We start from the raw sequence: 26,956 nt of genomic DNA, 5'->3' as shown, positions 1-26,956 counted from the left end.
GAGGTGATGTGGGTATTGGAAATGGCACACACCCATGAAGGTGTCAAGGATGTGTGGCACCAGTCCCTAGAAAACAAAAAATAGTTACTTTCATATATGCCAGAAACATTTATTTACTGAAATTGTCCCAAATGTCTACTGTCCTGGCCATCGCTGCATTTTTCCTACACAGACATGGGAATAAGATGGCTCTGTCTTGAGCTAGATGGTCTGGCAGGTTCTCACCGAGCTTCTCTCTCACAGACTGACCAAACCAGACCTCGCCACACCACCTAGGTTGCTCTGAAGATTTTGGAGAGCCATTTGACTGGACGGTGAGATCAGTAAGTTCAAGTTAAACTTCCCACATCTGTGAAGCACCACTCCCTGCTGATGAAGCTGTCAGCAACTTGGGATGTGAGTGCTGTCCTCTCCTCTTACTGAAGCTGAGTGTGGGGCAATGAGGAGAGCAGAAGACATGGGGACAGGAGAGAAAGAAACCAATGGGGAGCAGTAGGAACTGAGGCAATAATCATGAGAGAAAGGATCCGGAATCGCTGCCTCTGCTTTGTAGGACACCTTGGCATGTGTCATCAGCCACCCTCTGGGGATGCACAAGATACAGGCAGGAATCTCATCAGGCCAACATTTGTTCTGGATCCTACTTTGGGGGATTAGGCACCAGAAAGCTAACAAATTTCAAAAGCCAGAGTGTTCCTTTTTCTGTCCTGGGTCCATTAGATTAGATGACTCAAAGAGTTTTTTATCTTTTTAAAAAATTTTTAAAAAATTTTAAATATTTAAAATACAATATTTCTGAAATAAATTTAGGAGGAAAAAAGTCAATTTCTTCCCTCATATTCCCAACTGCATTGAATACAGTCTTTAGTGCCCTCAGTTAACACTAACAGGCTCAACTACTTGTATAGATTAGTACAGTATATGGAGCTGCATGGAATGGTGTAGTACCTCAGATTCCAGGTAAAACATACCTTTCTATTATTGTGATATTATGTTAATAATTAATCATTAATTTAACTAAAAATATAATTAACTATAGATACAATTAGAAAAATATTATGTTCCTCACCTTGTCACCTTTGATTTGTTGACCTGGCAGTCCAGGAGGACCAGGCATACCTTCAGAGCCTTTTTCACCCTGGAAATATGTGCCATTTTGTAACTGTATTTGGGAATTTATAAAGGATACTATTCCAGATAAACTGGTCATCATAATGTAGATAATGAGGAGAAAAGTATTTATTTACAAATGAACAAGAAAAATAGTCAATGGAATTATCAGTCTTAGAGAAAAGTGACTCAATTACAATTAATTACATGCTTCATCTTCATTCATTGTGTAGTTGAACGCAGGACTTCTAAAAGAGAAAATTAAATACGAGGAAGAAGGAAGCTACATTTTGAAAATGTGGTAATATGTTCATTACTCAGAGCGAGCAGATGAGAACTTGATGCAAGGACACAAGTACCATCTTTCCCATAAAAGGAAGAAAAATTTATTTGCTTAGTAGTTCAAGACTCTAGAGAATCTTGAAGCTACTAAAACAGAGGGATACATTTTGATGGGAAGCCCAGTTGTGACGATCTTTGCTTGTTTGTACTTATTTTTTCAAAAGGAATGTTCACATATATTAGCCTAGTAAGTGCCCTTAATGAAGTAATTGTCCATAGAGACTCATACAACATCTTTTTGTTTCCCAAAATGGTATCACAGAATGAAAACAGTTACTGAATGTTTTCTTCCAATACAGAACATAAATAACTAGGCAGTCTTTCAAACAACATTTTATCTCATGAATGCTACCAAAATAAGGTACCTTATTAAACACATAAGTAAGAGAATAATTATCTTACTACTGTTAGAGGGACCATGCAACTTTTTTTGTAATTATCTGGATACAGTTTCTGAACTCGGAGGGATACTCAGAGAGCACAGTGATTCAGAAGACCAAGATCCATCAGCTGACATTTGAGACCGGTGGAATGATCAGTGGTCTTAAATAACTTATACGTTACTGCAAATTCGGCCTACAATGTTAAAAAACGTAATTTCCATAACACTACCTTTTGGCCTTGAATGCCCTCTCCTGGTAGACCTTTCTCACCTGGCGGACCTTCAAGGCCACGTGGTCCCTATAAAAAACCAAAAATATATTCACACTATATCAGAAATTCCATTTCTATTGACATTTTTTCTAACTTGTTAGTATAGGTTCTTATGACACTGTTAAGTAAAAATGCTTCCGTAACAGTTGGCTAAACCCAAGCAATTAAAATGAAATGTAGCAACCCTTAATTGAAATAATGGTGTGAACTACATAATTAATGTCTAAAGATTGTGCCCTTAAAACCCAGATGAACCTGTAGATTAATTTATAATAAATACATTTACCACTGTGAAATTTATTCCCTACAATCTCATAGAATTTCATGATTTTCAGAAAATCATTAATTTGAACATAGTTTTTTTTTTTTTCCATACAAAGCAGCAGGTTAAACATACAAAATTAGAAAACATCCATTTTGTTTTAAACAAGTATAGAAATAATTGAATTGTAATACTTTCTGTTTTTAAAAAAAATAATAATCTTTCATTATTTAAAGCTAATAAAGAGTTTTTAAGGATGCTCTTGATTAAGCAAAAAGTTTCTACATTTTTTGGTGTGTCTTTTACAGCCACAAAGGGACTTTTAAAAATACTGTTAGGATGAATCTAACTTCCATCCATATTCGTGGCTTCTTAATTGACAATCTCTTTGAGATTTTTAATGAAATCTACAAGGAACCACACATTTTATACATTTCAGGAAGAAAAACCAGTGAGCACTAACTCAATTTTACAAAAAGCTTGCCAAAGTTCTGCAATTCAGAATATAAAGACGTATCTAAAAGCATATAAATTGGGTCTTTGTTTTCGATGCACTCCAAAGTACACAAAGGAGGTGAGAAATGCCTCAACTTTTGGATTTTCATCTTCTTAAAATGTGATTTTAGACAATTTTTAAAGATTATCCTCAACTAAAATAAGTAGGAGTACACCTATTAATATACAACTCCATATCTTTCTGAAAACTGGATACTGCAATCCTGCTCACATGGAGCAAGCAATTTTTAATTTCCTCAAAACTTGTTTGGAGTCTGCTTTCTTCTCTCACTTGGGTAAAGCCACCCGGTGCAATACTGGGCTGGCACAGCTGAACACATTTTTGCTGCTGCAGACTAGGTATAGGGGGGGTTATAGAATCAGAAGCCAGTATAGCTGTTGTCAATCCATTTCGTTCACTAAGACTTATTTTATTTACACTTCTATTGCATTTATCATTGACTTACAGGTAATCCTTGCTCACCAACTCCAGAAGGTCCTGGGAGTCCAATTTTACCTTCCTGGCCTTTATCACCCTTGTGAAAAAGAATGTTAGAAATTTCAGTCTTAATTTAACTCGATGCTTTGGAAAAGCATAACAGGTATATATAATAAGTTAATGATGTCACAAGAAAGGTCTGAAACAAAACATGTAACATCTGTTGATGTAAAACAAGTATAAATGACAATTTAGAAGCATTTGAGAGTACCTTTTGGTTAATACTTGGAGCACCATACCATATTCCAGCCCTCACACCAACAGCAAAGCGGTGTTACCACTTTGTTTAAGGGTAACTGCTTAAAAGTGCAGGACCTGAGAGGTGACGGGGATGTGGAGGGGGGAAGTCAGGCTAAATTTGATTGAAATGCAACTCAACCACAAGGTAGGAATGCTCAGGTGTGGAGGATCCTCACCATAGCCTCTCTCTAGGCACTCGAATTGAAGCCTGCTTCAGCCAAATAAGGGATTACACTGGAACTCCAGGAACTGCATAGTTTCTGTATCTTCTATTTATAGGGTTTCACAATTCCTCCAATTTACTGAGGATCATGTTCTTCAAGAATAAGAGCACAGAGGGCTTTTATCTCTCCTCAGAATAGCACAGATACTAGGAATGACATTCCTTCTCCATAAACTATGTTACCTTCTGGAATGATAATAATTATAATAATAATCTTGAGTTCACTGTATGTCACAGGGATTGAGGTGTATTTCTATGCCTTGAAGTACAGTCTACTCATCAGAGCAATCATCTATTAGTGCTTGAAAATGAACTCACATATTTAACTCCCATTTAAATGGTATTATTTCTGACTTATTGTGTCAATGGGATCACGATCAAAACTTAGACATGCTGGAAAGGCAGGTCTGTTACCTCCATCCTATGCAAGTACAAAATCTTATCTATATTGTATCAATTTTACATTTAGATGATAAGAGTTTGAGTTTGAAAAAGCAGCAGCTGAGAACTTTAACCCAAAAGATGACTGCACATAGTTAGCACTTTAACAGACATGTTACTGAGAGTTACCTTGGGTCCTGGCTCTCCAATGACAGAGAGTCCTGGAGGACCATAAGGACCTGGAGGGCCTTGCTCTCCCTGAAGGAAAAAAAATTGAAAGAAACTATTAATGCAAATGGAACCACGAAGTGTCTTTCCATAGCCTCATTTAGGCCTACAGAAACACGTTTTTAAAGTGTTGTTTTTTTTTTTTTTTTTTTTTTTTTTTAAGTCTGTATAAGCGAAATGTTTAGATTAAGAGCGGGGTCAATATCCTGGCTATACAAGTTGCTGGCATAGGTAATAATGTTATAAAACCATTCTCTCATACACATCAGGAAAGATAAAAAATATATTTGTTCTTTGTAATATTTTTGGCCTCGACTTATCCAACCATGTGGTGCTTCCTCAGCTTCTTTTCTTGCTAGAAAAAACGGGCATTTGGAAATTTAGCAGTGCTTTATGCTTTAATGTTGGATTCAAGGTTTTTCCCATAGCAGCAACTGCATATCCTGTTCCTTCTGCTGTCTTTGCAGCTCGTAATTCTTTTCCAAGTCTAGTGTGTTTCTAATGAAGCCAATGTAGCCACATGAGTATTAAAAATGCTTTTTATCAAAATGTGTTTATTTTCTCGGGACGTATTCCTTTTTGGGGCTTGAAATTTTGTATATACTGAAAATTTTTCTATGCTGCATTCTGAAACCTTTCAATGAGATTTTTGCACTTGAGAGGTCAATGGAAGCATAAAAATTACTTCAAAGCCAGATATTTCTCCAGAGACCATCAGTTTCTAATGTGCCAAAGAATGAAGATAAGATGCAGGAATGGAAATATACAGTAAAAATAAATGAACAGATTTTCATTGAAGCTTAATTTCTGATAACTATGCACTTGGAGTGCTATTGCTGCAACTTTAAACCTAGAATAAAGTGGAACTTGATGCCCAGTCTTCATTCAATTACAGGGCAATAAGGTCATTTGAAGAGCAGCTACGAAATTCAGTTCTTATTCAAAATACAAGATTTTATAGCACACCTTCATAATCTAATAAATTAATACAGCATCATGAGGAGAGAAGTCTTAAAAGGCATAGAGAAAATCAGAGAAAGCTGGTATAACTCAGCAGAATTGTACATGTATCTCCACATAGCGCACTGACAGCATATTAGCAACATTGACATTGCTTTAACGTGGATTTTGTCATGTAGCTGTTCCCAAAATAAAGAATACATCAAAGTTTACTGTATTACTAGGTAGACATTATTGTTTGGGATTCCTAATAATATTTTCATGGAGCCTTTGGGCCAGAGTCAAAACCTGGTTGACATGTACACAGATTATCATAAATTATAACATTTTTACTGATATAAAGCCAATTAGAAATTGACCCTTCATGTTCATAGCTGTTTCTTTTTCTCCTGTGTTTGTTTTGAAACTGATCAAACAACAACAACAATCCCTCAAATGGCCCATCTTCTAGACTTCCAGCTCCTCCATGGGATTAACTTGGAATTGAACAAACTGTTCTTTTTAAATCAACTGATCAAACCCTATTTTTATTAAGTGCTTCCCATCAGCAGGAAATTTAGGGAAGGCCAAGAATAATATAACCAAAGCTTGTACTTGTCTCGCTTTAATTCTCTTTACAAACTCTCTGTTTTAAGTACTGTTGTCTTTTAAGGCAACAGCTGATTCTGTTTAAACAAGACGTAGGGGAAATATGTAAGGAAATGTTTTATACTATTTCTTTAGAAAATAATATATACTAAACTAAACATTTTCAGAATAGTTTTAGTGACTTAGAAGTCTCCATTTAATTTCCAGTGGCAGTAATTTAGGCTTCTGAATTTCATTCATGCTAACAGGTCACAAGCATCAATGGAAGTTCAGCTTCTGTTTGTGCATCAATATGTGTAATAGAAGTGTGGTGGCAAAACTGTGCCAGCAAAGCCAGAGTGCTGTATCTGCACACATGCAGCCCCATGGCATGCTCTGCTTCCAGGGCAAAGTCATCCCCATGGGAGATATACAAGTAAAACTGTTGTATTAAGGCTTCAGTAGAAAGTTTTGCAAGCGAATTTCCATGCATAGTCATTCCCTCAAGGACAGAGATGCTTCTGCTGCTTTTACCCACCATTGTGCTTCTTGCAAAGTTGGTCAAGATGCACAAAGCGTGGGCTTTGGAAAAACGCTAAGCTAAGCACACCAGCCTGGTGCCCGAGAAACTTTGCCTTTCAGCCTATAGGCTCCCTTAGCTCACCACCAAGTCTCCTTTCAGTAGCTTTCCACTTGATAACAGATAAAGCTCCACGTAGCTTCAGGACCTGGAGACAGTCTGGTTAGGGTGGACTTGCCCACTTCAAGGTGCCTCAGTGAGAAAGAAATAGGCACAGGCTGCTGTAAGGTCAGGCGATGTGCTAAATATTAGCTGTTCAAATTCACAGCCCTCATTTCTTTCATGGAGAAGGCAGCCTGGAACCTCTGTTGTGCCATGATGTATTAGCACGCACCAGAGAATTAATGCAAAAGACAGGCAAAGTTGAGAAAATATTAAACCCAGAAATCTATCAGATAAAAATAAAAAACCCCCTAATTCAGCAGTATGCAGCACCATTATGTGTAAGGAGGCTACTCTGGGCACAGGAAACACCACTAAGCACATTGGGTCTATTTTTGTCAAAACTAAACCTCTGAAATGGTGTAGGAACCTGTTCCATTCTGAAAAACGGTGTTTGATAAATACAAGCTCATCTCTCAGCTGAAACAACTGACAGCCCCTGACAGAGCTTCCCAAGCACAGTGACTTTGAGAGATGTTTCCTGCCACAAATCATTCCTTGGCAAGTTCACCCCCACAACAGAGCTGTGCTAATACATGTGCTGCCTTAAATGCGGATGGGAGTCCTATAAAGATGTTTTTTTCCAAAGCTCTTTTTTTTTTTTTTTTTTTCAATTGTGATAAAAACGTTATACAGTTTTCTTTCCTGTAATCCACCTCACAGCAGCTGCACCACTAAGTACAGTAAGTATGGGTGTATGCAGCATAAATATCCCTCATGATAAAACACCTGCAGGGTAGTATCAAAGTTTTATTTTGTCAAACGCTTACTCACTGACAGCAGAGAATGCCTGAATAGTAACGGAGAAAGAAACCCCACCTTCTACCACAAAACATGCAAAACTTGGAAGCTTAAACTGTTCAAACTATTTTAAAGTCTTTATTTCAAAATTCATATGCCTGTTAGTAAGCCTGGCTTTTATCTTCTATGATCTTAGTGCTACAGATAATGTGGAATTTATTAAAACCATAAAGTGCTGTCAATAATATCATTATCTCTACACATTGAAGGAAAAGTCAGCTTTTCACAGTAGCTTCTTTGTAAATATTTTCTTTGTCTAACACTCTGCTCAAGTTATTTTTCTCTTCCTTTTGGAATTTTTCTTCAGATGGCATCTAATATCAGCTAGAGTAATGGGAAGGAAAATTACACTTGATCTGAGCTTAATATTTTTACATATTAAAACCGTACCATTTTAAGCTTGGCACGTAACAGTCTACCCACCCAAAATAGTTTGTTATGTTATGATGAGTACCAGTTAGTGCCAACATAAATAATTAATTTACTTTTAAGAAAGCATATACATACTGTAAGGAACACAAAGACTCTGTACTTCAGTCTATAATGCAATGACGATTAAGCGATGGTAAAAAATAATCTTCAAATATAAGGATTTTTATCTTTAAAGTAAACATTGGTAACAACAATGCAAGTAGATATAGATTTTTTTAACAGATATCATTGATATTTTGTATTTCTAAGCTAATTGAGGCACCTAAGAACTTCTTTATAGAGAAGCTGGATTTTTCAGTTTCCCAGAAAGACGTAGCTTCCCACATAAGTAAGGAAAGAATTTGTAGGTCATCAGAGAAGCAGCAGCATTCCTTAGCAGTTCATTCTGGGACACATTTTCAGGGAAATATGCAATGATGGATTTTTCACAGAATTATCCCAAGAAGTTTCTATGGGAATAACTGCTTTGAATACCCACATTCAAACTTAACTCTTTCCTTGAAAGTTTGAATACACATCTGTCCATACAACTGTAGATTCTGATTCAGAATCTTACTGTGCATAGGAAATTTTCCACAGAGGCACTTACTATAGCAGTGGCTTTTAAGAATGTGTTGTTTTCTGTCTTTCCAATAATATCTCATGGTTTCTAGGAATGTGTGATTTATTTCTAGCAGCTGGTCTCTGAGTTTAAACAAACAAACCCAATGTCATGTCTGAAATTATAAGTACTCTCTGTTCATCACTTCTTTGTGAGTGGAACGGAACACAGGTCATGCTAGATTTAGGTTATGGTTGGACCTGATGATCTTAAGGGTTTCTTCCAAACAAAATGATTCTATATTCACTTCCTGATTTTATGCCCCAGCTTTATAATCTGTGACCATATCATTCTGTTTGTAAATCATCTGCTGAATTTTGCAAATAGTCAGTATTATTCGCATCACTAACAAACACATTTTCAAAACCACCATGAATATAAACACACTTATGCAACCTCACTAGTGCTATTGTAAAGAACTCACTGTTGTGGATTTTATTGGAAATCAGTGTTAGTTTAAGCTTTTTTTTAATAAATTAATGAAAACAGTTGAAATAATGTCTGCTCTTTTAACAATGAATAAAAGTGCTCAGAGGTGGTATTCTGAGTTATGTCGTGTTGATATTAATGCCACACAACTGCCTTTAGCTCTGCTAAACCAGGGTGAAATCACTAGTTTAGCTCAAAAAGCAGAAAGTATTAGCATGAAAAGGCCACGGGTATAAGGAACTGCGCTAAGAATAGACATATTTATTTTGTCAAAGGGTCTTATAAATAACTGCCACTTTTCAGAGATATAGTACTATGTGTCATGAAAACTAATTTTATAAGAGCAATTGAATAATCCTTCTGTAAGGACAAAAGATACTGGAAAGACTGCTACGTGTCTGAACCAAAAAAGACCTTGACCTTTACTAGCTGAATGGGTGTTTATTAAGATGTAAACAACCACTGATCATCTGTACTGTTCATTACAAAATTTTTCACTCATCTCAAATAAGATTCAAAATGTCAAAGGTTAGCTTTGGTGCTAGGTATGGACAAGAGATGCCCTCTAAACACAGATGTGTTTCTGCTATACTCTTTAACCATAATTACCTAAGTATATTCATTAAGCTTGTCTGGCAGTATTTTTGTTATGATAGATGCCTGAGCCTGGAAAATTCTCAACTATAGGCTTTAAACAGCAGGTTGCAGAGTTGGAAGAGGAGAAAAGAGAGAACTTACTTATTCATACTGAAAATCTGGAGCTGAATTATAACAAGAGACCATAAATATTACGTGGAGGCAGATGAATTCTAGAGAGAGCTCCAGGTATTTTACAGACATGAAAGTGGTGAAGAGACTGACAGGAGGACAAACAACATTCAACAAATATGTTTTAGTGTATAATAAAAGTATCTGGTAGTACTAGCTTGGACTCCTCAGTGTGAAATGACAGATTAAAAAATTACTGTCATTTGCTGTGCTGAAGTTAAAGAAATTCATGATTTTTCCCCCACGTGTATGAATAGCTTCTTTCAGACCCATCATCCTCTTTATTTCCCAGCTACAGAAATATTCTGTAGCAGCTTTCCTAATCAAGGATTTCATTGAAAAGATGAAGAAATAAGAAGTATGAAAAAGCATTTGTCAGGAAGAGGAAAATCGTGATGGGTGCCAGTATTCCAAAAGTTTTCCCATAAACATTTCCCATATCTGTATTTTTTTTTCTGTGAATCTTCAAATGAAATTGTTGCCTAAGAAACAAAACATGAGTGTTCAAATATTGCATTTTTGGCATATTGCTTTGTATGACTTTAGTTGCCTTTATAATTTCAATATGGCATTGTATCAACCTGGCTATCAATAATCCCACCGTAGGAAGTCTTTGCCATTAGCTTATACATTTTCAAACTGATACATCGAATCACAGAATCATGAAAGATCTTTCTGTACCAAACAATGATGTTAATAGCTGTCCCATGGACAAGACAACCGTGTTCACATAGAGCAATTTCCCAAAGATCTGCAAACCAGAAGACTGCCTAAATTAAACAGATACTCTATCCAACTGTTTTTTCTTGACAAGCTGTAGTCATTAACTCTAAATGATATATTTTAAATATAAATAAGGCATTGCCATCAAATCTTACACCTCCAGCAATTTCAAAGTTGTCTTGATATTTTACAGTATACAAACAAAAAAAAATTTCTTTAAAAGCTCAATCTAAAGATTTTATAACCACTACCTAGAATTACTTAAGATCTTTAAACACAAGGCAATTTAGTCAGAAACATTCTAGAAAAACTTCCCAAGTGATGACAGAAGCTAAGACACATGTTCAGGTGACTTAAATTCCAACCTAAGAGCTGTGGCTCTAGACTAGGTCCTTGGAAGCCCTCTACTAGGACCCTACAAAATGCTCTCCCAAGCTCAGATGGCTGGGCTTGGAGACCCAAATGCAGAACCAGCTGCATGTGCCAAAGACAAAAAGCCTTCATGATGCAACAACACCATGGTACGCCATGAGACGATGTACATTATTGCTGTGCAAAGGACACCACTAACAAAGAATGACTGAGGAAAAAGCACTGTAGACTATAAAGATTCTATACAAAGTTTCTGCATCCTCCCTATATAAATAACATCTACACATATACAACTTCATCTTACCTTGCGTCCCTGAATGCCTTTCAGGCCTGGCTCACCTGGAGGTCCACTGATACCCTGCACAAAGGTCAAAGTACGAATGAGTTGCCTTTGAAGATGCATGTAAAGTTTATTTTTAATTTAGCCTGAACAGGGTACAGGAAAACATAGCACAATGCTAAGCTCTAAAGGACAAGAATATTATGAGTCATAGCTAATGAAGTGCCCAAAACATTGAATACTGTATATATTCAATAACCAGTGCTGGCAGAAAGGGTATCTTACTCTATGTGAATTGTATCTGTTCTATCAGAAGCTTTCTGTTGCTTTCTTCTCCTGCTCCTGACTTTACTGTATCTTTAAATTCTCTTCTGCCCAAGCAAATAAACTAAGCTATCATGTCCTATTATCTCTGTTTGTAAGAAATCACTTCCTCTACATCCCTTGATGATGAGAAGCTGAGATGGTTTCTAATTCCCTGACATTACTACAACCATTGTGTCCCCTCACACAAGGAAATAATTACTGGCTCTTTGGAAGAGCCAGAGCAGGTAAGGTACCCTGTGTGGAGCGATGGCTTTTGAGGAGGTCCCTTCACCAATACACTGGTTGGTACAATAGCTTGAAAAAAGTAGGTCTGATAATTATGAAGAGCAGTAAGATCACATGATGAATAGATTACATCCAAGTCCAGTATTAAATCTTTAACTCTTACTGGAGCTTCCAGTTCACCAACTTGTGAGTTAGTGAACATCCCACCGGCATCTGCTGGGCTGCCCAGTTGGGTCAGATTGGTCAACGATGTTACAACTACCACTAACAGAGCTGACAATCAAAATGAAATAGAAGCCTCATGAAGTTTCTTAGGAAACTGGAGGAAAAATAACTCATGAAGTATCAAAACAATAGTACCACAAGATTATACTTCATTGTAGGAAAAATGCTGGGTCAAATATGGATAATTTTATGCTTATAAAAAGACACAAAATGGCCCAAATCTTAATGTATTGGTTTCATTGCTGACACAAAAATGTTCTCAGTGTTCATTCCCCTTCTTAAACATGCTAAACTGCAGGCAACACGTAACTATCCAAAATGAAGCAAAAATTATCCCTTTCAGCTACCATCATTAATAGCAATAGAATCCTCCAAAATACTACATTTTGGCTCAGAAACAGATTTGAAAATTTTGGAAAATCTGTGATTTTGTATCTCACACAGATTTCTGGTCAGAAAAATGATTATTCTCTCCCTCCCTTTTGCAGCTTTTGCACAAAGCATGCAAAAATGCAAACAACGCACCTAAGTAATAGTTATACAGACCACAAATCAAATATTGGGGGGGAAATAGTATGAACAGAATGAAAGCAAAATAGCTAGTGTTATGCTAAGTTATGCTCAGATCATAACTTTACAAACTACAGAGTAACAGTCTCATAAGAGTACAGTGATGTCCCAAGTGCTGCAATGCACGCAAACTCACGGTTATATGGCCTCACTCTTTGGTTTCTGCTTTTGAATTGAGTACTATTTACTAAAAGGAATCTTGCCGTTTTCTTTGTTTCCAAACAAGCAAACTGTGTTCTCTTAGTATCTCAGGGCCATATAAAGAAACAAAATATTTCTTTAAAATTTCTTCATATTTGAAAAGCATTTCCAAAAGAGACTTTGAAAAATCATATTTTTGCAAGCTATACTTCCCAAGGAGAAAATTGTGATCGTGATGTGAGATGGACATACATCCCAGCAGTAAAATGACAATGTGCTTGAGGCAGCATGTACTAATAGAAATACATAATATAATCTGTTAATATGAATATATAAGAGAAATCATTACTGAGCTCATTGCATGCTATCTTCCTTTTATTCATTAAGCGTGTTGTAGTTCTCATGGTACTTAGTTCTCATAGCTCAGAATTACAGTAAATCATTTTAACCATTGATTGATTAGTCCTCTTACATAGTGGTACATTCATCTGTTTCTGTTCTCCAACAGTTAGGATTTTATTTGTAATGAGCCTTTCAAACCTAAACTGAATATGGACCATTGTACTATATAATGATCTGTAACATTAAGCTCAAAACTGGGATAATGTAGGAGTATGCTTCATATGAAAAGAAGAAAAATATATTTTGCCTTAAAAAAGTCAAGTTATGTCATTGTACAAGAATTTAGAGATGGCTTGACTTGCAACAACAGCTGTTTTTTTACAGAGTGTGCAAAACCGAAACTATGCTGTGTGGTGAGTTGAATTCATGTGGGGAAATGCTGGTGACCTGATTTGTCTCATTACTTCCTCCTCAAATTGGCCAAAAATCCCCCAGATTCCATGTGTTTCCAGTTTTTAATAAACAAGAACAAATAAGTGTAATCTTCTGGGGCACAGACCACATCTTCACTAATTGCTTACCAGAGAGAATTCCTGGAGCGTAAAAATAAAAATTTAATACATTTGTGACATTATTACATGGCCATTGCCAAGTGAAAGGAAAGCAAAAAGCATAATTTAAAAACATTTAAAATGGCATTTAGGACTAAATTTTCCAATCTCAAAACCATGCAATAGATTTCCATTACCCTATTATGCTCCCATTATGTTTTCTTTCACACAACCCAGAAACAGGCTCAGTAGAGAAGTGAACGAGCAAGTGCTGGTCGTCATCATTCCACATTGCTTATGTCTCTACTAGGAGACTGGTATAACTTCTTGAGATCTCTACTCCATACAGCAGCTCTTTTTACATGTCTAGTACGGATTTTTAGTGGAAATTTCACAGGTCATAAGAAACACAAACACAGCAATAACCTTTTTCAGCAACTGCAAAGAGCGAAGATGACAACAGGGACTCCTCCATCAATAACAAATAACTGATCAGTGATCTGAGAGTGGTAACAATCTCTGCTCCTAATAGCATTGAGACTTTCTCTGACTTATTTCTCAGGGTTTTTAATAATTACTGCAGATTTTAGTCCCTCCAACAAATTTCAGTCTCTTTTGCTGCCTTATATTTCAAGAGGACTGTGTACTGCTTTCCAAGGTACAGGTGGATGCTGCCATGTCATATAAGAGGAATTTAGCAGTAGGGGTGTGGCAGTGCATGATTATACTCTAAGGGAGTAGAGAAGAGATCTGTAGTTGGAGAATCCATGTGGGCCAAACACCTCTGAGTAGCATTAGGCAGCAGCAGTGAAGATTTTTTCTTTGAAAATTATTTCCAAAAGGCAAAGATTGCCAGATTCTGCTGTCTTGGTGCCTCATGCACCAAACATGTTGCTCCCCACAGAGATGACAAGTTGTATGTAGAAGAAACTTACAGAATATGGAGCGTTTTCTTTTTATTTGGTAGTTTTTAGTTTCCATACCTGAGGTCCTCGAAGTCCCCTAGGGCCAAAAGGACCTTCCAAGCCCTGAGGAAAAATGAGATTCAGTTATCAGATTAATAGGAAATTGCGATTATCTGCTTTAAAGTATTGAAAACCACAGTGTACATGTAATGACTCGTATCTCTGTTCAAGCATATTCTAGGGAGTCTATTCTCTCTCCAGGCTACTGCTGTTCTCATTCTGTATTCATTAATTGCCTGTTACCTTCCATCCTCAATATTTTGTTAAAATACTTTTCATATATAACAAACATTGTAGATGGCCACTTAACATCTTAGCTGTTTGATTAACTAGTTGTTATTTGCTACAGATCTTTACATTCAATTTCAAGAAGCATATTAGATACAGAATTCTTAAAAAAAATGCTGCAGTGCTTATACCAGAATAATTGCAGGTAGTTTTGTAACACTAACTCAAAGTGCTACTCCATCAGTAATATGGAGAATCACACTGATAGTTTTAAAAAAAACATTAAAAAACACATCCAAAAAAGCAAAATGCCATATTTTTTTTATTCCATTAGCTGTCCTTTCTCCATCTAATGAGTTCTTACCAGTTGCCACCACTGTAGATTATTCACAAATCTTTCTACTGCATTGTTTTTAATTTAGTCCCCAGAATGCATATTCTATGAGATTTCATTTCTGGTTGACTCAATACTCAGTTATAATTTATTTCTAAAGCAAAACCAGCTTTCACCAAATAGTTTACTGGTCTTTTCTTTCACTTTCTTCTCCTTTAATTAGCAACATCTCCATGCACAGAGACACCAGCAGACTGCTGCTCTTTTCCAGGCAAGTGTCACATTTTGAACCTCTAGTTGCCTTGACCTATTTAGCAGTGACAGCTACACATCCACACCTCAACTATTGTCTTCCCCTACAGATTCAGATTCAGAATTTTTTAACAATTCTCTACTGCCTGGCATTCAGTCCCAGGCCAAGCACCAGCCCGCAGAGAGAGCAGACAAGTCTACTCAGTTCTAGCCCATTTACAAAACTACACAAGCAATGGATGGCACAAACATCAATATGCTGATAATATGCAGTCATAGCCGCTTTTGGTAGAATGCACACATATAACTGAAGTCAGATTTGCTTTCAAAGCTGAACACAAACTTTCTGAATTTCAAGCCCAATTAGTTTTTGAAGAAACTCAGATTCACGGCATCAAAACCACTGCTGAAGTCAGCCTGGTAAGTGAGATTGGAAAGTGGCAGTGGAAAAATGGAACATTTTCAAACCAGACAACAGTACCGCCCATTATGCTTCAATACCCATCACTGCAGTTAAAGATCCACCTCAGAATATTGAATTTACATTTGGCCATGTATGTTCCATTTCTTATGAATTTGTCCAGCATAGAAAACTTTCATTAAAAATTTAAAAAAACCATTTTGTTCTATCCTCTGTATTCATAAATGTGAAGCTGGGAATTCTGGAAGTGCCTGTAGTTTTCATTTCTTCGCTAAATTCTTGAAGTCCATAATCCATTGTAATCTCTGATCCTCTGCAGATGTCAAACTTTTTTTTCATCACTGTCCTCAACAAGCAAATTTCTGGCATCCCTGGCATATGTTTTCTACATCCAGATTTCTTGGCTGCTTTGATTATGTTCTTTGCCAGTTTCTAAACAGCTTCTTTTTATCTTAGCAGACATTTCACATAACCTCGTGCTATTTCTCACATATTGCTTGGACAAAGAAGTCATGATCTTCCTTTGTTACTCTGACAGATGTGACTCTTTCTCCTTTCTGGTGGGTATTTTAGACTTTTCTGACTCACCTTTTTCTGCCTTTTTGAACCATAGCATCTCACAAGATATAATCAGCCTTTAGATTTTTATTATAGTGTAGTGCACTTTTTTCTTCATGACAAATACTGCTTTGAATATTTCCTAATTCCCACCTGAAATTCATCATTAAATAACAGGTTCCAGGAACCTCAAGCTTTTCATGTTGGTCTTTGATAAAGGTAAGTATGATACAGATGTTAAAACTGAAGAAAAGTCCTCTAATAGAATGATCAATTGCAATCTAGTTGATAATACTTAAGAACTCTAACTATAAGTCAGTGGTTTGTAGTACTCATGCAAAACTGCTCACATTAACTCAAGACACACGATTATCTCCCTCATGAGTACATTATCCTTCAATATTTCAGAGTGTAAAAAACAGGTAAAAATCTATATTAACTTGTATCACTTCTGCACTTCAGGTTAAAAGAAGAGGAGGACTAGACAGAAATGTCAATGTGTTTCAGCACAGATGGGCCGGTAGACCTGAAAGTTGTTCAGGTTGTGTAAGAACCTGCCTCCATTGTAATGTAACTTTATACATTTGATTTAAAATTAACATTTTAAGGAAAAAAAAACTGGTGAACTCTGTAACACACTGACAGTCCTGCGCCAACAGGGCTTGGCTTTGGTCAGGACAGCTTTTCTTTTAGGTAAGCAAGTATGTTTCTTCTGCAAAATGGAAAAGGAAAATGGTGAACTGTGGGTTCAGTTTCTACGAATCGTATTTCTACTGTGAATGTATCTCTGCTACCAGGGAATTACAAGATGTTCCAAATTTACAATAATCTTTACAAGTTATGTTTATTAATATGTTACATGATTTTCTAATATCTCCATCAACATGAAACAGTTCAAATAAAAATTATACTTACTCTTTCCCCTTTTATTCCTGGGGGTCCACATTCTCCTCTTTCACCCTTTATAAGAAATCAAAAGGTTAACAGCTAAACAAGGTGTTTTGATTACACTAAATACATTAAAGACTACGCAAGCAGTCCAGGAGTACAACAGGTTTAGTAGATCTTGACAACCTGAGAGTGGCATCATTAGATATGGTCTGTAGAAGATATGGTCTGCTCTACTCAAGATAGGCACTTTTTCTATCTAAGAATGCCTACAAAATTTCCAGTCTACACTGTAAAAGAATAATACATTTAGCATTTAATAAGTTTTGTTGTATTTTTCCAGTTTGCTGTGTTGCCTCCAGAGATCTTCTCTATGTTCTGATTTCACTAATGTGATGTCTGAGATTTTTCTGAACAACAGTTGTGAGATTGTACAAATCGAATGAAGAGAATTACTAATGTGTTCCACTGATGATTTAGCATATCAATACAAATACAAAAAGTGGAGTTTTAAGTCTGCCTTTCCCATTTCCATGAAATGTTTCCATAAAATTGACTGAAGTATTTTTCTAATGAATACTAAGATTCAGAGAGTCACTGCTTTTATTAACAATCCCTGTAAGGAGACAAGTGTCCAAAGCAAGCAAAGTCAAAATGGGATTATCTCTGTTTCTGTTCTGGCTATGACAATTTGCAATGTAAATTTTGGCTCTAGAATCTTGTACATCATTGAAATGTATAAATTTTTTTTGCTTCTTGGAGAGACTATCTGGAGAATTTTTTTCTTTTTTTGATCAAGCATTAGCCCTTGAAAGTTAGAATTAGCTTAAAAGTATAATTCCTTGTTGAAAGTTTTTTAAAAGCTAGTGTCTGCCACATCTATTTGTGTTTGTGGTAAAAAATTTCACATTCTTTCTATTTAGCCTCTTATTCAACCCTCAACTTTCTTTTTTGCTTCCAGCAGCTTAATTTCTGGTCTTTGACATTTTTCTTTTTATATTTAGATTACATTTTCTGGTTTTATTTGTTTATGGTTTTGTTCGGTTGGTTGGTTAGGTTTTGTTGTTTGTTTGTTGGTTTGTTTTTTTGCTTTCAACAAGTCAGTCTGCAAGTATTTACACAAACAATGAATTTACTTCTAGGCATTGCATTAGGAACTCTCATGACAAAAAGACAAGACAGGCTCTTCTTTCCATTGTTTCACATACACTGTCAACAATAACAATCTATTTTCAGACTACTTCTATTCTATAAAAACTTACCTTGTCTCCCTTGTAGCCAGGAGCTCCCTGTTCAAAAATTAGGCAAATAAACAAACAAACAAATCATAAAAGAGAAAGCAAAGGTATAACATACTACTAATGTAAATAGAAAAACAAAACAAAACAAATCAAACCCAGAACAGTAAAGAATTATGGTTCAGAAGTTTAAATTTTCACAACAATAAAATCTCTCTCTTGAGATATTTTATATCTGGAGATAAATAATTCTCTTGAAATTTAGATGTGTCTTTTTTCCTCATAACATTAGCTGTAAATATGTCACTTTGTTTGCCAGCCCCTTGGCAGATATATGCTACCACTTAAACAGGACTTTTAAACTGAATTTACTTTATGCATGGAGTAGTGCTAATCTTTCTACTGGGAATCAACAAGAATTCAAGCTGAGAAATTAGATGTCAGAAGCCACTGGAGGACTATCTAGATATTTTTAGTGATGACATTTTCGGTTCTATCCTTGGGATAAGTCTAATGCAAATCAATAAAAAATCACGTAGCTTCAAAAGTTCCTTTAGTCAGTAGCATCCCACCTCTATATTTAAGCACATAATTAGACTATTTGTCTCAGTACAGATGGTTCTCTAAACCAGAACTTAGTTTGCGTGCTCTAAATAATTCAATAAAGCAGAAAGTTCAGTGGAACTAAACTGTCAATCAGGATCTGGAAGATAATCTGAAAAGATCCAATGTGAGTTAGTACTGCAGTAGTCACATACCTCTTCACCCTTCTCTCCATGATCTCCTTTTTGAGCATCGCCCTATTGGAAGCAAAGGAATACAACTGAAATGTGTATTGCTTTTTTATTTATCGCCATTACGGTAAAACCAGGAACACTGTTTAAGGAGCAGAAGTCTCTTTTCTTATTTACAAACATCCACATTTCTTCCTTCCGCAATCAAGGACACACAATTCCTGAACATTAACATAGAAAAACTCAACTACTGTTATTAGATGACTGAAATCTTAGTCATGAGAGCAAATCACACTGCTCAAGAGATTTGTGTACTGTTAGAAAGCTCTGTGGAGCTTAGAGAGCATTCAGCTAGATTCAGAGACCTCTGCTGTCAGAGAAAAATTGGAATGATAGGCAGTGTTAACGCGGTAGCAGTTTAGTTTCAAATTTTTCTCACTTCTACAGCAGCTAACTATACATCTCTCACAGCAAAATTTGATCTTTTAAATAATATTTTAACATACTTTTCCTTTGCTATATTCACTTCTATGTTTTGAATAAAACTAGATAGAATTTGCTTCATTTTTTTTTAAATTCACTTTACCTTGTTTCCTTTTGGTCCTGGCTCACCTTTTTCCCCTCTGATAGCAACACTGCCCTGAAACAAAGCAGGAAAATATTACCATCGTGAGGATAAAATTCTCTAGTTTCTCTAAGACTATATCTGCGTGACAAGCCAAAACCATTCTGGAATAAGCTTAGGTAGAAACCCACACTGATTCAGGTATGGCACGTGTGGCACTGCTTTTACCTAGCAAAATATATATGTATATATGGTATTATAAGGTATCTGTGAAGGTTTTTTAATCAATATTCAAGGATAAACACATGTTCTATGGAGCATTTGAAAATCTAAGCCGGAAGGTATCACAAAAAACATATGCAGTTCCTCCTCTCATTTTTCAAAGTTACCCCCCTACTATCTGATCTTCTCTGACTTAAAAAAACCCTATGCACACAACAGATAAGTGTCCATATTCAGCAGCCTCGGAATAAAAAATGGTTACACCATTATCCTTGTTTGGAGGATCATGAAGGTGGGGACTAGAAAGCTTAAGGTATATATGTATATATAAAAAAACCCTATTATGATAGGTTAGTTCTCTTTCTTTTGGTTAAAAGAAATTAAAACTCTTGAACCTTAAATTTTGAATTGGAAGCAGTGTTTTTCTTTCCAAATGCACCTTAACCACAGCCAAGGGACTGGATAATAGGCCCTGCTGCTCATAACCAGCTATACACGTTTGACATGTTGCTTAGTGTCTAGGGAGAAAGGCAAAAACCTCTGTGCATACCTTTGCTGCCTCTGTGGGAGCTATTAAAGATACAAAAGGGATCAAAGAGATCGCACACTGTCTGAACTCCCACTTCTCTCTTATTTACAAGAGCCAAGAAACAGTTATGTCTTGGTGTTGCAAGAGAATTTTAGACTTTTCTTCCTATATGCCATCACCCTCAATCTTTTCAACCTTTATTCCTTACACAAATAAAAGGTGCTGGTGGAAGTAAACCTTTGTCTAATGAACCTTTCCTTCCCTGTTGCAAGATTCAAGAACAACTTTTCGATTTTTGCTTCAAAATAATTTACCTATTAATCCATAGTGGTTTATTACCCTATAACATAAAAATATTTCCAAGACAGTATGTGATTATGGATAGATTTTTTCTGAGCTCTTATAACAGTGGCCTTTCACACCAATATGCCATGATACATCACTTCTTTTTTGCAGTATGTGTACTGCAAAATGTCTTGCTTTTTAGAGACACAGTAGCCAATTACAATACGATCTCAATTATTAAAATCCAAATTCTTGAGGCTTTTCGGATGAACGCATACTTACAGAATCACCTTTGTCTCCTTTTGCACCCTTTTCACACACACAGTTCTTCTGTGTACACTAAAAGTTTAATAGAAACATTAAGAACATTTTTCAAGTGTATTATTTCAAATTTTTAAAACATAAAATCTGTTTTTTTCCTAGCCACGGAATAGAGAACATTAAAGAGGAATAACAGCAAATAAATGATCTTCCAAGGCGTATACTTCTTATATAACCAAAATTACACTCCTGTATGGCCCAGTCAAAATCAGTTGTTGATTTATTTATAAGAAAACCAAATCTATTACTATTGTAATTAAAAATGTTTAATATAGCATATACATAGTCTATAGTATCATGAAATCTTACATAATTTTTGGACCATTTCGACATTGCCATTGTTTTCTATTGAGACCATTAATGAACTCGCATGTTTTCTACTAGTCCTATTCCACTCTGGTAGGAATATTTCTTTACGTCTTACTGTTGATAATATCCACTAATGAACAGAAGCCATCGATTTCTCAGGAGAAGGGATGTAACAAATGGATGCAAGTTAACTCAGGGAAGGATTGTTTATTAATCCTGGAGTATTGTTGCACTACAGAAGCAGTCGACATCAGATCTAGTATGAATAAGAGTAATCAGAATACAAAAAACTCAAAAACCTACCTGCTTCTGAATCAAGGCTTCCTGAAAATAAAAGAAAAATATTACTTTCAGACAGATTTAAGAGTACTAATTTAACCATTTTTCTTCTCTAGTTGACAGAATTTGCGAAGTGAGTAGTAAAGACTCTCAACATCTTCATCCTTCATCCCTTCCTCACAGTGGTAAGAACCAGTCTGTGGAACCACTCATATGAAAAAAGGTTCTCTGGTAGAAATAGGTGATTGCTTCATGTGACCCATAATGATCAGGAAAAAAAAATGAGATGCAATGGTACAGCTAAATAGACAATACCAAGGAACAATGCTAACAAGGGGAATATGAGAAGACTTCCTAACACATGCCTTACTATGCGAGGTTTTTCTAACATAATGTACAGGGGAACGACTCCATGATTTTATCAGCCTTATCGGTGAAAATAAGTTACCCTCTAAAATATTATCATATGCTCAGAGACACTCTAAGAGCTGGGAAACACCCTGTCTCTCCACCAGTAATGAGCACAACTGAGCTCTTACTGTCCAAGCACACAACTCCTTGGAGAGTGGCTGAGAGGAGGAAACTCCCTGTGTCCTGACTCCTGATGTAGCAGCAACATACACCACATTCCTCTCGACAGCATCGTGCCGTGAGGTCTCAGGAAAGATTTTTTTTTTTTTTTTAAATATATACCTTCACAGGTACAAAACACAGACTTGTGACAACAACAATTCTTTCAGAAATGCCTTTCACTTACTGTATCTGTGAGATTTCTAGCCATGTGCTTAGTTGCACAACATATTGTAATTACTTATTTTTATACACGTCAACTAGCAAGGTTCCATGTCTGATTTTTTGCCACCTTTAAGAGACTACAAAAATATTACATAAATTCTGTATGGACTACTCCCTAATTAAAGTTATTGCATTTTCTAAGAATCATTTTAGTCCAAATTATCCTAATTTATTATTTGCAAAGTCTTCTCTTACTGAAAAACATTTTCTACCATTTTAAAACCGAAACACTTCCTTGGTCTCCCCAACACTTTGCACATTCTTGCTCAGAAGTGAGAAAGGTCAAGTCCAGCTGACATCTCTCTCACAGCAACACTTCTGTCTACTCTGAATTAAGAAAATAATTAAGCAGTACTCCCTACTTTTTCTTGTATGTGCCTTATGCTGCTCTAGAAAGGTGGGGAGCTAAGTGCCCTTAATTAATAAGTACAGTGGCAGATTTACAGTACTTTGGAACCCCAATTTCTATCAAGTCAATTAAAAAAGAATCCATTGGCTTCAGAAGAATTTCTTGAAGTTGATTCTTAAACCCATAGTTACTGATCTTCTCCACTACCACTGCTGGAGCTCAGCTCTTGCAGATGTCCCACACAATCTTCACAACCTTTCTGAACTTCCAAACCTGAGGCTGGCTCCAGGCCTGGTCCACCTGCAAACCTCTGTGCTACCTTCATGACTTATCTATCAAAGTTAAATGCAATCTGTCATGGATAGATGAGTAACAAGCTTAACATCAGCATGACTTACCAGTTCAAATGCTATATCAACCAGCAGGTTCTGATCATCCAGGCATAAGACGTGTTTAGAGGATGAATCACCAGATATCAACCGCAACTTTTCTTCTTGGACATTTTTCTTAGAAAGGCCAATGGTAAAAAAACGTATTCCAAGACTCCTAGCTGTGGTGGCTATACCCTGGACATTAGGGCTGTTTGGATGATCCGCGCCATCAGTCATCAAAAAAGCTATTTTCACACTTCTCTTGCGACTTTCAGTTTTAAACAGCTGAGTGGCATTGGAAATTGCATAATAGGAATAGGTGCCATGGCCAATAAAGCCCAGAGACTTGATTTTCTCTTTAAAATTCTGCACATTTTTCCAGGCTATAAAGGGATGATCAATGCTGACTGTGCTGCTGAACTGCATACTTGCTAGTCTGACATTATACTTCTGAGATTTAACTGGCTTCATCTGGAAAATGCTGTCAGTTACGTTCAGAACAAAATTCTTCTGTAAATCAAACAACTGATTTTTGGCACTTTCTGAACTGTCCAAGATAAAGATTATATCAACAAGACATGTATCACCTGTAATGGAACAAGAAAGTTAAATCTATGAATGATGGGCACACCTGCACCACAGATTTCAGATAATTCTCTGCAAGAATCCCAGGCCTCAAATAGTTTCTCCAAGTATTCCTCTGTCTTCCCAGTAGAAATTTTAAGGATAAATTTCACTCTAAATGCCAATAAATTCTACTGGAGTCAAGTAATTAAATTTGAATCACTTTGATTCATACCAGCATTATTAAATACAGTCTACAGATACGAACTTTCAAATTAGGTCTTGATGGGATTGTTTTAGCATTTTAGTTGATTTTGTATACAAAATACTCTACATGCAATTTCAAACTAAAAATTTGGCTCCTTAGCATTTATCTTAAAAGAGGTATGTGTGTCAGCGAAAATCATAGATCGAACTGGAGTTCACAACCAAGTAAATGTCATCACAGTATATTCCAGGCCTGATAATAAAAATAAATCACATTTTATAAATGCATACATAAGTTGTCAATTACTAGCTAACTATCATAAAATATGTGGAGGCACACAACATGGTCAATCAAAAACTTTAAGAAAATTGTTTTACCTTCATCTTTTTGGATGGGAGAATAAGAATCCTTTCCTTTCTTCCTGTTTTGCCCATATACTGTTGGTTTTGTTGTCACAGCCAGAAGTAAAAAGCAAAAGAAAAAATGTTTCTTCCACATAGTGACTTCGATGTAAAATCAGATGACTTTTCCTTCCTGTCAAAAGTATAAAACCACTTGTGAATACTTAATTAATTAATGCAAATTAATGCAAATAATTAATAAATGCAAATATTATACTTCATTAGGAGATGCAAATATTATACTACACATACAGATACAGATACTTTACAGACAGAATACATATTTGAGGGAAGCACAATTCTAGAGACAACATATTAAAACCAATCGTAAATAGTTACTGGATAGGTGATTTAAGCAGAGCAGCCAGTACAATCCCAGTTGTAGCTCGTGTGTATATTGGAACCTGTTTTAGTAAAGAAGAAATATGGGTAGAGCAAACACAGTGCTCCCTTTTCTTTAATAAAAAAAAGCCAGTGCTATCAATCATCTTTAGCTGTCATTTGAACATCTATCACAGAAGGGTAAAAGAAATTATAACTAACACATATCGCTATTAACATACTTTGCTATTAAACTAATTATATTAAATTAGCAGAAATATTATAGAAACCACAGAATACAGTTTGTTTCTAGAAATCCCTAATTGTTAGGAATAAACAGAGATCTGGGTGTTTTGGGATGCAGATATATTACCCAAGTCTGGAGCATCAGTATGAACAACATACTCTTCTAAGAAACAATGGCTTAGTAACGAAATTCAATACATGGATGTATTATTAATGTTACATGGCTGTAACAGAATGTGTGCAATATTTTCCATAAAGAAAATATTCTATTATAATGACAATATATACTAATAAAATTAACATTACAACATTTAAGCCAGTAAGTCAACATGTTTCCAGAGAAAACTGAACTCCATTAAAACTGATTTACAAAATATCACTGCATTTTACAATAATTCATTTTAAATATCATGCACGACAAAGACAATATATTGAATTTAAACATCCTTCCTAAACCCTCTAATCCATCAAGCAGTTACAGATACAGGAAATATCAATGTAGTCTTTCAAAAACAGAGAGAAAATAACTAAGTCTCTTACCTTTGAAGGCATTCAAAAAGCGAATTCTGGATTGAACAACCTGTCAGTGTCGAAAATATGTCCAGCAGGTCATACTGGAAAATATGTTTTGGTTACAAAAAATAAAGCAATCTGTAAATAAATAGCTTAATCACTTGTAAATAGCTCTACCTTGCATCTCGATCTTTTATAGTCCATTATTGCTACTCAGTTGGCCAAAGTTTAAAACAAGATTGTTGGGCACTAAGCCAAGGCTGAGAGGGAGACCAAGCCATTTTATTAAAGGGACAGTGTCAGTTTGGGAGAACAAGTGTTTTCCCATTTCAAATAAGTGAACTTTTACATCAAAAAACTCACTTTAGATAGTCTGCACCTTTACCCATCACTTTGCCAGTCACACTTTCAGCTTGTCCATGTTAATGTTGCAGCCCTGGCTAGATCAGAGATTTGAGATTGATACACTATCATTTGTGGGCTAGAACTGAATTCTGACCTGATGGTTTCTGAGTCTTCCAGGACCATGTCTCAAAGGTGGTGATTGCATTAGCAATTACAATAATAAAAGACAAATTAAAAAAAAAAAAAAAAAGCCTTCCTGAGCTCTTTTCCTCATAAATTCTTTCTGGTTTTTAAATCCTCTGAGGGGTCAGAAACAGACAGGATATCTAAATGGAGCTATCATTTATGTAGCTCTCAGCATGCTGCATGCAAATTATATTTGCTTTATCTAATGGCAGGCTCCAGAGTAAAATCGTTTTGTCACAGCATTAAGTAAAAGATCAGCGTGAGAGAAAGTAAGAAAATGGTAAGTCTCAAGGAATCACAACATGCCTTGAGGGAGTTTTGTGCGGATGCCCAGTGCCCAGGCTCCGGACAGGCATTGCTACCAGACAAGACGTCCCTCGGCATCCCAGTGGCAGGACAGAAGGGAGAGCTCCTTCACATGGTGCTGCAGAAAGGAGGACTCAGGCTACATCACTGGGGTGAATCGTGTCTCTGGACTACTAAGTGATTAAGCATTGAAATGTTTCAGTTATAGATTAAAGCAATTACGAATAAATCGAGCATTTCAAAAACACACTGTAAAAAGATGGTTTTGACTGAAGCAGATTTTGTGGCAAAGGTCTAATCTTTCATCAAAAACATAGGATTGAAAATGTATAAAAAGTTGTTTATTAATCATCCAACCGTACTGAACAGCTTTAAAAAAATCTTCCTAATGCCATGTAGGTTTTACCGCTTAATTTTTCTCAAGATAGATTTTCTAGACTTGAGATCACCTTGGTAACTTATGCCTGGGGCACTACTTTTAAAATGTATACACCAAAAATAGGCTCAGTATCTAATTCTGTAGGACAGTAACGTTATATATTCATTGAGATGTTTTTCTTGAAAATATTCAGCCTTGTGAAAAATGCTAAAGCACAACTGTTTATCCTACATCAAGCACAGCTCTTTCACAGCAAGTCCTTTAGAAAGCTGTTAGAGCACAACATGGTAGAGTGCAAATACTTCATCTCAGAGAATTCCTGGTCTCCTGATCAAGAAATTTCATTTAAAAAAC

General features: G+C 36.0%; 1 protein-coding gene across 1 annotated transcript in view; it reads right to left on the bottom strand.

Annotated features, from left to right (window-relative positions):
- COL28A1 (collagen type XXVIII alpha 1 chain) overlaps nt 1-25,613 on the bottom strand; it is a 57,551-nt gene extending 31,938 nt beyond the window's left edge. The window contains exons 1-16 of the mRNA XM_065832574.2: nt 25,564-25,613; nt 25,414-25,487; nt 24,283-24,439; nt 23,161-23,720; nt 21,643-21,663; nt 20,992-21,048; nt 19,695-19,748; nt 19,133-19,174; nt 18,399-18,425; nt 17,164-17,208; nt 14,474-14,518; nt 11,134-11,187; nt 4,396-4,464; nt 3,331-3,399; nt 2,065-2,133; nt 1,070-1,138 (exon numbers count right to left, since the gene is read on the bottom strand). Of these exons, the coding sequence (XP_065688646.1) occupies nt 1,070-1,138; nt 2,065-2,133; nt 3,331-3,399; nt 4,396-4,464; nt 11,134-11,187; nt 14,474-14,518; nt 17,164-17,208; nt 18,399-18,425; nt 19,133-19,174; nt 19,695-19,748; nt 20,992-21,048; nt 21,643-21,663; nt 23,161-23,720; nt 24,283-24,403 (1,302 nt within the window). The 5' untranslated portion in view covers nt 24,404-24,439; nt 25,414-25,487; nt 25,564-25,613. The remainder of the gene's footprint in view (nt 1-1,069; nt 1,139-2,064; nt 2,134-3,330; nt 3,400-4,395; nt 4,465-11,133; nt 11,188-14,473; nt 14,519-17,163; nt 17,209-18,398; nt 18,426-19,132; nt 19,175-19,694; nt 19,749-20,991; nt 21,049-21,642; nt 21,664-23,160; nt 23,721-24,282; nt 24,440-25,413; nt 25,488-25,563) is intronic.
- Nucleotides 25,614-26,956: the final 1,343 nt, after the last annotated feature.

Source organism: Patagioenas fasciata, chromosome 2 (genome assembly GCF_037038585.1).
Source record: "Patagioenas fasciata isolate bPatFas1 chromosome 2, bPatFas1.hap1, whole genome shotgun sequence".
Lineage (NCBI taxonomy): Eukaryota > Metazoa > Chordata > Aves > Columbiformes > Columbidae > Patagioenas > Patagioenas fasciata.
This window is presented reverse-complemented; position numbering and strand designations above follow the sequence as displayed.